This window comes from Bactrocera oleae, chromosome 6 (assembly GCF_042242935.1).
Source record: "Bactrocera oleae isolate idBacOlea1 chromosome 6, idBacOlea1, whole genome shotgun sequence".
NCBI lineage: Eukaryota > Metazoa > Arthropoda > Insecta > Diptera > Tephritidae > Bactrocera > Bactrocera oleae.
In genome coordinates this window covers 4,393,063-4,405,657 of record NC_091540.1, presented here as the reverse complement: position 1 = coordinate 4,405,657, position 12,595 = coordinate 4,393,063, and the positions used below count along the sequence as shown (strand labels likewise).

The 12,595-nt window shown below is 28.8% G+C and overlaps 2 protein-coding genes across 3 annotated transcripts in view; one reads left to right on the top strand and one right to left on the bottom strand.

Annotated features, from left to right (window-relative positions):
• The first annotated feature begins 230 nt into the window (after positions 1-230).
• On the top strand, positions 231-2,135 carry LOC106619496 (charged multivesicular body protein 7). The gene is made up of 4 exons (XM_014237593.3): positions 231-884; positions 945-1,158; positions 1,215-1,424; positions 1,496-2,135. The coding sequence occupies exons 1-4, from the start codon at positions 354-356 to the stop codon at positions 1,990-1,992; spliced, it is 1,452 nt and encodes a 483-aa protein (XP_014093068.3). The 5' UTR covers positions 231-353; the 3' UTR covers positions 1,993-2,135.
• RhoBTB (Rho-related BTB domain containing) overlaps positions 2,126-12,595 on the bottom strand; it is a 33,496-nt gene continuing 23,026 nt past the window's right edge. The window contains exons 9-13 of one of the 2 annotated variants that reach the window (XM_014237609.3): positions 12,400-12,570; positions 12,092-12,334; positions 11,396-11,660; positions 8,607-8,811; positions 2,126-8,027 (exon numbers count right to left, since the gene is read on the bottom strand). In XM_014237609.3, the coding sequence (XP_014093084.2) occupies positions 8,630-8,811; positions 11,396-11,660; positions 12,092-12,334; positions 12,400-12,570 (861 nt within the window). In that variant the 3' untranslated portion in view covers positions 2,126-8,027; positions 8,607-8,629. The remainder of the gene's footprint in view (positions 8,028-8,606; positions 8,812-11,395; positions 11,661-12,091; positions 12,335-12,399; positions 12,571-12,595) is intronic. The other variant, XM_014237611.3, reaches the window with a different exon arrangement.

The window sequence follows — 12,595 nt, the reverse complement described above, 5'->3', positions numbered from 1 at the left end:
ATTATATAGTTATATACTTTACGAATTACAAATTTTATGTATCATTGTTATAATTTTTGGTACCTTTTATGAATTTCTGAAATTTTTAACAAAATAATTACTTCTAGATATAGTTATTTTATTTGTAAATATGTTTTTATAAAACTATATCAACAAAGTAATATATATTGAAATCATTAAATGTACTAAAACTTTTCAGACCCGGAAATACAACTCTGCATATTTAAACGTACGCCAGTTGAGCAACATTAAAAATAGACCTGTGAACTCAATTGGACAAAATAATAAACAAAGCGCAATTAATTACATCTTAGTAGTAAACTATTAAAACAAATTATTATTATTACAGTCAAATGTTTTCCTCCACTCCATTGCGTACACCAATAAAGGATCGGAATGCCAATAACAGCAGTTCAAGCAAAGGGGACAACAATTCTTCAGAAGGCAGTAATATCTTTCCATATCCACCTTGCTGGAAGGATGATGCTCGCATGTTGGTACTATTGGCACCATTTCGCATACGAGAACTTAATCCAGAGCACTACGATTCAAAATTAAAGTTTTGGCAAGATATGATTGCGTTATATTGTGAGCACACAGGCACTGGCTGCTTTTGCAAACACGACCTTCAACACACATTTGCCCGTGGTGATCGAATACCCTCCGGTTTGGACACAGTTTTTAGCGAGATGCTGCACGCCAAGAAAATACGTACACGTGCTGACTTTGAATATGATCCAGAAAATACATGGAGCGGTTGGGCGATGAATAGTTTTGTAAAACGTCCAATATCATGGGGCTGGCAAACATTGAAGAGCAGAATAGGGCTACAGGCAGAGAATCAAGCAGCCTTGCTGGAATATGTTCACTTAGAAGTTATGAAGGTTAGTGAATACCAGTAATTATACGCTTATGCGCATTTACATAAATAAATTTTATTATAGAAATTTTGTAAACAGTTGCACCAAAGTGTGCTGCAACAACATCAGGGCGAACTGCTGCATTATGAAAAATTTAGAGAACTCTCGAACGCTGTTTTGGCGCTTAAAGAAGATTGTCTACTTTTATGCTTGCACGTGTTGCATTGTCAAAGAAAAATTGGACTGGAGTACAAACTAGAAGACAAAGAACAACAAATACACTTGATCAAAATACCTGGTGAGTATACCATACAACTAGGCTTGAAAAAGTGTTATTGAAATTACTATTTCCAGCAAATAATGATAAAAGCGTTGAAATCACTGAGACTGATCATGCCGTGCACAACCTTAAAATGACACAAGCCAGTTTGTTGAAACAATTGGAAAACTTGGAGGAAGACATAAAGGAAAATGAGGAGAAAGCACGCCAATACATAAAAGAGAATAAACGCCAATTGGCTAAGACTTACTTGCGAAAGAAACTTTTAAAGGAGAAAAATCATGGTGAGTTACTTACAAACATATAAAACTATTTGTAGGTAAAAATAATTAAATTGCAATATTTCTATTTTTAGAAAAACGTAGCATAGCTTTACATAATATAGAATCGCTCATAACTAGCGTGGACGAGGCACACAGTCATGGACAAATACTTGATGCTTACAAGATTGGTTCAAAGGCTTTACAAAAAGCGCTTAACGACTCTGGTTTGAAATATGACAATGTCGATGAAGTTATTGCCGAGGTGCGTGACACTATGGAGACACATCAAGAGATACAAGATACCTTGGCTAATGCAGGCATATCAGATATTGCCGCTGGTGGCGCTGATTTCAATGATAATGATGCTTTGGAACGTGAATTACAACAAATACTCGGCCAAACGGGTCAAACGCCCGTCAAGCCAATAAATAAAAATGAAAACGCAAATATATCCAAGTCTATAGGAAGCGCTGCGCCCACACCCCAAATAACCGATGCGGAGCTTTTGGCTATGTTAGCGGGTCTGGAAGTTGAAGACGGTTCACCAAGAAAAAGCGAGACGAGCGTATGCACTGCTATTGCTGAATGAGTGTTCAAAAAATGAAAGTGATAAATGGAATGCCATTATATAAGGGTTTTTATTGAATTTATTTATTTGATTTAATATAAGGGTGAATGTTCTAAAAACTTATATGAAGTAGAAAAATAAAACTTTGTCAAAATAAAAGCATATTTATTGTAATTTTTATTTCAAGTTTATTTGCTCTAAATCACGTTGTACATTAAAACTCTTTCCTTATTCTAAATTTTTTTGTTTGTGTACAAAAGACCTACGCAATAAACACACTTCATTGGTACTTACTTTAATTTACTTTTAAGATTTTATACTTAAATACATTGTATTTTGACTTTAAATGTATTACGCGTGTATTTCCTAAAGAAATTTTAATCAGCTATCATGTTTAATTACATGTAGACTTAACGTTTGCAGAGATTGTAAGATTTATTATGGTCAAATTTATTGTATGAGATTTATTTTTATTAACAAAATTCATTAAAAATACAGAATATGTGTTTAATATGTTATGTTATGTTAATGTTTATTTAATACAAGAAATTGTTGGTGTTCCTAAAAGGTTAATGCGACTACGGAGTATAGGTTTGTAGATTATTTGACAAAAAATCTGTAGGCCAAAAAGTAGTAAATTTTTTAATAATAATATTTGATATAAGAAATAGAAATTTACTGCACTGATTTCGTATTTTATCTTAAGTTAAAAGGTTAGGGCGAAAATTGTCATGAAAAATTAATAAATAAAAAATAAAAAAATTTATATATATACAATTGGTTTATACATTTTATTCAGCGACGCTTGAACAAGCTTCATCTCTTTGTGATTTGTGTCCAACGTATGGAGCAAATGGGGGGTTACATAAGCTTTCAAATACTGTTGAATGTTATTACGTTGTTTTACCTGCTCTTAAATACATGCAGTACCTTGTGCTTAGCAATAGAAAATATTAAAAAATGTGCATATAAAACTAGAAAATATTCATGTTTCTAACAAGGACAAATTTATTAGCTACAAAATTTTGACTTGAAGTAAGAAATATATTAAATAGATAGTTCTCACCACCACCAATATATATAACGAACGCTATTATGTATATAAATAAACACTATATAATTTTGGCAATGAAGCTTACAAAACCTAAACCTAAAACAAAAAAAAAAAAAAACAAGAAAACGTTAACTTCGCTTGCACCAAAGCGAGAGTAACCTTCATAAATAAAAAAATTTCCTACTAATTGCTCTATGATGCTATAGTGATCCTATTTAGGCGGTTCCCACAAATGAGCGGCTTCTTGGTTAGAAAAGGATGTGAGTAAAATTGTAAAGCGATATCTTAAAAACTGAGGACTAGTATGCGTATATACAGACGGACATGTCTAACTCGACTCAGAAATACATATGTAAATATTTTATATAGTTTCCGTCTGGATGTTAGAAACTGCTTGGCAAACTTAATTTTAATATCAATATTATTTAAATTTTTTTTTGTTAAACTTTTTATTGTGACAGAATAAAAAACCTGAAAAACATTAATAATACACTAAAATAAAAATTTAATAAACAAAAAACTATATACTGTTATTCATATACCGACAAATTAAAGCAGAATCTTGCAATTTGTTCATCATATTATTCTTTTTATTTATTGCACGTGTACATAATTTCAAGATATTACCTTTTCATACTGCAAAATTTTGTTTTATAACATTTTATTATGTTCTGTTATTTATGTTCTGTTATTCAGCTTATTTTCAAATGTTCAAAGTTCAATTTATTTAGTTTCGTAATTCATACGTAGTAACTAAGTAAAATAATAATTATAATTTTTTACAATACAAAAATATGCGCTAAAAATATTTCAATTTTATTTTTTATATCATATATCTCTATGTTTATGTATATATATATATTATTTTATATTAATTGTATGCTTGTATGTATATACTAAATATTTGAATTTTCATTAATAGTAAAACTAATGCTAGAACAGTATATATATTGCTAGGCCGTATGAGTCGATCGATGAGTGTTGATAAGTACACTAAGTGTACTTGTGTGTGTACTTGTGTATGTGTTTGTGTGCGAGTGTGAATTGATTAATCATAATTCTAAACGATTGAATCAGATGGTATGTACGTGCATATATGTACATACATATGTGTGCCATATGTGTCTATTCTTTACCAAGTTGCTTTGTTTTTTTGTTTTTTTTTTTGTTTTCAAACAAAAGTTGTTTCTTAAAAAGTTTTTTTGTTTCGTAAAACAGCTTCTTATTTTTAATTTAAACCGTTTTTAAAAAATTTACTTTTCTCATACATTTTAGATGAGATTTTTAGATCTTTTGCAATCATTTTTTTTAACTTCAAAACAAACAAATCTAAAACTTTGAAAAAGTAATACTCTAATACAAAATTTTCCACTCTACAAAAAATATTTTATTCATTTTTTTCTTAAAAACATTGTTTTAAAAGTTATACGCAGTTAAAGTTATGCATGAAATGTACTGTATACATATAGTACACCATGACGTATGAGCAACACAGAATGTGGAAATTAATTGTATGCATGCTCAGGTCATTTGATGTATATGTAACTTTAATTGCGCTCAACTTTTAAAATAGTGCTTTTATGAAAAAAATTATCAAGACCTTTTTTGAAGAGTGAAAAATTTTGTATTAGAATGTGAACTTTTCAAGGTTGTGGGTTTACTTGTTTAATACAAAATGTTAAAAAATTCCATGTTATACAACACATAGTAAAAGTTAAATGATTTAGGCACGGTTTACCATACCTTGAAAATAAAGTGCTTGTTTACGTTTGAATCTTATTTTTTATTTTAGTTAAAAAACTGAAACTTCAAGGCGCGTTAAAAAAAACCAAATAGACTTCGGAAATAACGGACACCCTAATATGTACATACATATGTGTGTACAAGTATTTAGGAACGCACATTATACTCGTAAACTTAGCTTATGGAGCTTTTTCCACACCGCTGATTGCTGACACAAGCTGAAAGCAGCGAAATATTTTTTATATTATTTTTAATTTATTTCCTATAGCCGAAAGCAGTCTTCTTGTTGAACTTCAAACAATATGGTGCATAACATACAGCAGCGCTTAATAGAAACAATTTTAATACCCGAATCAGTTCCGAGAAACGGTTATTAGAGGTTTCTAGTACAAATTTGTATTAATTTTTGTGTCAGTAACCAGCCGTCTTGCAAATTATGATTTTCTTTATAATTTTTATGAGTGTATTTGTTAGTGAAGCTTATTTTTTATGTGTCTTGTTATGTTAAAAGTACGCTTTGCGTTAACTTATTATGATTTTTTTTATTTATTAAGTAATAATTTTTTTATTTATTAAATTATTATTTTATTTTTTATGAAATTTTTGTCTTTTATTTTATTTTTTTAAATATAATTTTATATGTTATTAAATTATTATTATTATTTTTTATTATTAATAATGAAACTTTTTGTTTACTAGATTATGTATTTATAAATCACTTTTGTTTTGTTTGAAATTTTTTATGCATTCTTTGTTGGCGTATACTAATTTATTAGCTATTTACAACTATATCGGCATATGATTTTAATGTTTCAAAATTTTTTTTGGGCAGATTGACTAGGTTCCAACAACTTTGCTTTGTGCTTTCAGCATAATGTTGACTCAAATAGATTTATAAAGTATTATTTGTTAATTTTTTATTTCTTAGGGGTATCTATTGTGAGCGCTTTGTATATGTCTGTTGAAAAATATAACAAAAGTGAGGTTAGAACAAGGAGTGTATATAGTGATAGTACTAAAACTTTACTGAAGAAAAAATTATTGAAAATTATCTTTTAAGCTGTAGTTATACATTTATAATTTTATAATTGATGGCATTTTCGAACCTCGCCAGCGAGTTCGTGTTGTGAAACGAAGAGACAATGAACTTACAGTAGTTGTAAGAAAAATGTTCACAAAAAATCTTGTTCGATAAAAATTTGTATTTAGATTGTTGAAATGCATGATTTAAGATATAATATTTCGAAATACTTATACAAAATTTGCCGTTCACGACAAGTCTGGTCAAAAACCTCGCTTTATATATACGATTCTTGAAAAAGTGTTGCATGATTTTAGGCGAAAGCGCTATTTTGGTGTAGGCCTACAAACTTTAGTAAACAACAGCATTAATTTTTGTATGCAATAAGACGCATAATTATTAATTTTAGTCAAAAAATTTACAGCATAACAGAATTTATTATTTTTAATTCGTTTTTATCTTCTATTTATTTTGTGTACGCGCAGTTGTTGCATAATTTTAGGCGAAAGAGCTTTCTAGTGTAACATAAACTTATTAACTTAAGAAAAAAATGGCATTATTTCTTTTATGTCGCATAATTAAATTTTAAAATTTAGTAAAAAAATTTACTGCATAATTTAAACAAAAAAATTTGTTTAATGTTTTTTTTTATCTGCATTTAGTCAATTTAAGTGCATTTTCTAATTTTTATACTTATTTAACAGCAGCGCTTACAATTTTAGAAACCCCCAACAGTTGTTTTTTTGCTTTTATTATTTATTGCAAATATTTTTTATATTGTATATGTACTTGTGTAAATACATACATATGCTATGACATCTAAAGTTAAGAATTGCTCCGTTTTGTGTTAGGCTGGCTGGCACTAAACTTAGTTTTCTATTATTTTTACTTCCTATGCCTATTACAGTTATAATTAGCATATTTGTTACTAAATCAATAATTTTTTTTATTTTTTATAAATATTTATATATGTAAGCATGTACCTAGTGTATGTGTGTGTATTATCTTTGCTCGCTTAGAAATTTGTGTTTCGCTTACATGACTAATGGCTAGACAATAGTTTCCCTATTTTTAGCGCTTCTCCACATTTTCCACTTTTTTCAATGGCGTGTGCTTGCAGTATACCCTCAATTTTTGCTACTTGAAGTTGCGTGTAAGCATGTATGTTATGTGGCTTTGCTTCACTGGGGACATATATATATATATACATATATACGTATATATTGCTCATAATTTACTGGTGTTTTTTAGTAATTGATTTCATTGTTGTAGTCAAGTAAAGAAAATTAAATGTTATAATTTATTGCATAGCTTGTTTTTGAAAAAGATTTTTTTTCTGAAAAATTAATATTGATGTTAGTTTATTTAAAAATTTCGCTTTCTCAGACTGCTTGGCGTAAGACCAGTTGAATTGCTTTTACGTTTTTTTTTGCTTCCTTTTGATTTTTTCATATAAATTGTTTTTTTTTTGCTGTTGTTATTTGTTGTATTGGTCATATTTTTGCAATTTGTTGCATACGGATTTTGTTGTTTTCTTGTTGCTGCTGCTGTTGCAAATGCGCATTACACCAACATTTGATATTGTTGTTGCTTTTACCGCTTTTTTGCATGGTATATATTGCTATCTGCCCACTGTCATAAGTGTAACAAGTTAAAATATTCCCACCAATACTGAAACTGAGGGTATAGAGACCCAGTAAGACCCCTAAGTTGTGCACCATAACTTTGTATGGTAAAAAAAAAATATTCGCAGTTCAACAAAATGCAACTGCTTTGAATTTTTCTACATCTTTTCTTAAGAAAAAAAGATGACAGCTCAATTCACAATAAGTCCACACTTCAAAATGAGCAACATCTGTCACAAATAGGACAACTCTGTCAAGCTTTACAAACCGAAATATGTCACCAAACCAAAAATTCTCTCACGACTGACTCAAGTGTTTGAAAACACGATCAGATCCTTCACAGCACTCACTGCAAATCTTAAAACTAACCTATGCAGTATATAGATAACCGAATGCGGATGGCCATATTGTTCCAGCTTAAATTTATAATTGTGATTGTAATTAGATTACCTTTAACAATTTAATAGAAAAAATACTTTTAGCATTAATTGCATTACGCTTATAACAATTTTTTTGGTATTGTTATGTATAAATTTGAAATAATATTAAAATACTTAAAATTGTACAAATGAAACAAATCAGCACGGGCAGAATCACAATGAAACGCAGTGATCTGTAAATAAACACATACAATTAATTAACAACAAGAAAATGCGTTAACTTCGGCTGCACCGAAGCTATAATACCCGTCACAGGTGCATTTCTTATAGCAAGAAAGGGTATAAAAATATCTTTATCGTGATTTTCAGCGGCCATTTTGTATGGCAGCTATATGCTATAGTGATCCGATCTGAAAAATATGTTCGAAGATTGTAGCGCTGTCTTGGATAATAATCTATGAACGTTTTTATCTAAAAAAGTTTTCCATACAAGGACTTGATTTTAAACGTTCAGTTTGCTTGGCTATAATAGTCCGTTATCGGCGGTTCCGACAAATGCGCAGCTTCTTAAGAAGAAAATGATGTGTGCAAAATTTCAGATCGATATCTTAAAAACGGAAGCATTAGCTCACTTATATACAGGCAGACAGACGGGTATAGTTTATTCGACTCAGCTTGTCACGCTAATTATTTATATATGAGAATATATTTTTTAGGTTCTCCGACGTTTCCTTCGGGGTGTGGCTAACTTTGTGACCAACTTAATATATCCTACTCAGGGTATAAAAAAAGTAATAATTTATAAGTGGTACCTTCTGTGCCCGATGGCTGGATGTCAGAGATTCAAGTCCACTTCGGCCGCCTCCAAGTCAATGTGATTCATCGAATTCGCTGTGCTATTGAAGATTTGATTATCGGTTGTGCTATGCTCAGCGGTGCCGCTGCCACCATTGCCATTGGGATCGTTGCCACGCTTCGATTTGCCGCCATTGCTGCTGCCTAATAGCCAAGAGAACACTTTGTCCAAATTTCAATATTAATAAAACAGTGCATGATTTGCAGGGGGCGTGGCCGTATGCATGTTTGTATGTATGTGTGTTGGTATGTAAGATATATATGTGTGTGATTGTGTTAAGGTTTCAAATGTCTGAATGTACTTGAGTGTGTGTGTTCGGCGTATTGGGTCTTGGAGAGGTGGTTGCAAAGTGTTGCAAGCTGTTAGATTTTTGACTAGCTTGACTTTTATGAAATTGAGGCATGAATTTGAATTTTAAAGTAATAAAAGTAAGAAACGAAAATTAGTTAAGTAAATTTGAGAGACTAACAAAGAGCAAATAAGGTTCAAACTGAAGAAGTAACATTTCAGTTGGTCAAGCGGAATAAATTTTTAAGGAAAACAAGAAAAAGCGCACATAAATATTATAGCAAGCAAATGCAAGGAGAAGGAGACAGAATAAGTGAATAAAAATAAAATATAAAAGGGAAATGTATAAAAAAATATATAACAAACTAAAAATATAATGTACAAAAAATAATTAAATAAAAATATAAAATGTATACAAAATAAAAATATAAAGATAAAATACATAAAAAATAGATAAGAAAAATATAAATTATATAAAATTATACACGAAAAATAAAAAATTAGAAAATAAAAAAATTTAAAAAAAAATATATACAAAAAAAGTTAATAGCTCAAAAATTGAGCTTGAATTAAAAAATTAATAAAAGTATAGTAATAATTACATTACTGCATAAAAATAGTTACAAATAGTTACAAAAATAAAAATTAATTATTAAAATAATATTTTTTAAATATTAAAGAATAATCATCTTAACAAACAAACATTATAATATAAATACGTAAATATGTACAGAAAATAACTTATTACAATACTTTGTATAAAAATATAAAGAAATCATAATTTTTCAAAACAAAAACATGTATTGTTTGCGAGGCTTAATTTTTTTTCTGTTTGGTTGGCGTGACATCTGTCAAACATATTCAATAAGCTTACAGTCATTAAACAAACAACATCATATTTTTTCATTGTGTTGAAATTAACTATATAAAAATAAAACGCTTCAAAAATCAAATTATTATTATTTAAGGAGTGACAAAAATGTATAAAGAAAAAAAAATAAATTATTAAAAATTTACATAAATATAATAAATATAAATAATAATACAAAAAAAAATTTTCAAAAATCCAATTATTATTTACTTATTTGATTTTATGTGAATATATACAATTTATTTTAATTTAAAAATGAGAGAGATAATAAATAAAAAGCACATTTCAAACAATTTAAAAGAAAATATAAACAAATTAAAGGCAATTAATAAAAAAGAAAAAGCTTCAAACTAAAATTATTGTTCACTTCTACAATGTAAAAATAATTTTGAATTAAAAATAATAAAAATTTATAAGAAATATGCAATTAAAAAAATTAAATTAAATAAAAGCAATAATAAACCAATTTCTGTTAAATCAAATGAAAAACACCAAAAATTAATGGTATTATATAAGATAAAATATAGTAGCTTTTATTGTAAATAAAAATTTAATTGAATAAAATAAACTAAAAAAAATTGTATTTAAAAAGTATAAAATAAAATTAAAAAAGCCAAATTTTAAAAAATATACAAATAAAATAAAAAGTTCATAATTTAAAATATATAAAAACAAATAAAAAAGGTTAACTTATTTATTTTTCGTTAATCCAATTAAATAAATCTTACTTTTTAATAAAAAAAATATATATTGAAATTATTAAAATTGTAAAAAAATATAAAAATACTCCAAAAATTCAAATTAAATAATATTTATATTAATTAAAAAGAATATTATTATAATAAAAGCAATCATCAACAATCTACTGATATTCAAACGAACGAAAATCGAACAAATTAAGTAAATCTTTTCTTAAATAAAACAAAATAAAAAATTAAATAATATATTATAATTAAATTTTTGAATTGAATGTCGAAATTTGGAAACGTGCAAAAAAATAAAAATAAAAAAGCTGATAATAAAAACAATAGTTTAAAACAGAAAATTAAAATGAGTGCGAGGAACGATTTTACAAGATACATATGCATGTATGTATGTATTTATGTTTAGTAACATTTGGGTAGAGGTGAAAATGGCGCTTTCATTCACGGCGAGTTTTCTTTGTGCAAAACACTTGTGTGTTGGGAAGTATCATGACTGAGCGACTACAAATACAAACCCAAGCGACACGAGTATGCGAGTAGAAAATTTAAAAACGATAGCTATAACCTGCAAATGCAGTACGGAACTATGTTTAAAAAATAATAATAAAAAGAATTTATAATATTTTCGAAGTACAACTAATGTGCGCATTGTTGCTATTTTTGCTTGAGAGCACTGCGTCAACGTTGAAAACGCGGGCGGTCTCAGAATTCATACATTTATTTGCTTATTATTATTTTTATTTTATTTTCTAGACTGACGCCCATTTCATAGCACTGCACTTTGAGGCAGTTGTTGCAACGGTCGAAATTTCCAGTTCGTTCGTACAGCACACAGTCAAATAGTTTTGTTGTTGTTGTTAATAACAGTGCTTTGACACTTACCGCCCGTAAAACAGAGACAACCTTCGTCATCACTACGCGAATCACGACGTGAATTCTTTAATTCCTTATTCATTTCATTTATGCAACGTTGATAGTAATCGTAATCCTTTAAATACCATACTGGTGGCCAACGGTGTTCACGTAAATACTCTTGATTATCCTGATGCAGTGCTTTGAGGCCTTTGAGTGAGTATTTACATATTATATTGTAATTGACGCACAGATAAGACATACACCATTCGGCCAGTTGATGGGCATTGTGCAGCTAAAGGGGGTGATAGAGGTGAAAAACAAAAATTGAAAAGTTATATAATAAAAGGAAGACAATTGGTTGTTATGCTATAGTTGCTTGCTGCTACTATATGTTATATATATATATATTTAAATTAATTTTTTTATTTTGTCATCCCGTTAATTTTAATTAAAAATAATTATCAAATTTCTAATTTCAGATAACGGATTGAAAAATTAAAAATATTTTTTTTAAATTTCAAATATCGTATTTAAAAACTTAAATAAAAAAAATAATACCAAATTAGTATTAAATTTTTATTCCAATTTCGCATTATATTTTAATTTTGATTAAACAATAGATTTTCCATTTTTAATTCGAAAATTTTTTTATCCAAATATTCGCAACCCTTATTGCCATACATAATAGGTGTGTAATTTTCAAGCAATAGCATATATGCTCACCTTCACCGGCTCCAGTAGTTTGAGACAATGATCGACCGTCTCATTCGTTTCATTCTGCGATATCATCGTTAAGTCTTCAATCACACGACACTCTACCAAATTCAATAATCTTGGCAAACACAAACGATTTGCCAATTCCAAAAGATTTAAACACTTATCTGCGGAAATTGGCGGTATTTCATCTGTGTATAAATAGCAAAGTAACTTATGAAACGTGTAAATCGTGACGCCGGGAAAAACGATCTGCGAAAAAGTGTTCATATCAGACTGTTGTTTATCTATGTATGTATATGTGCTCGTATACTCACCACACTCGAGTGCGCCTCACGAAAGTCGCCGGCCAACATGGCGCGCATAACATCACAGCGTGCAACCAATATAGCGCGATGTGCCTTCATCTGTCCATCGTCCAGCTCAAAGGTGACATCACTGAAACAGCCATCGCCAATACAATGCTTCTCCATATTCTCTTTAATGCTCTATGGTAAAAATAGAAGCATAAGT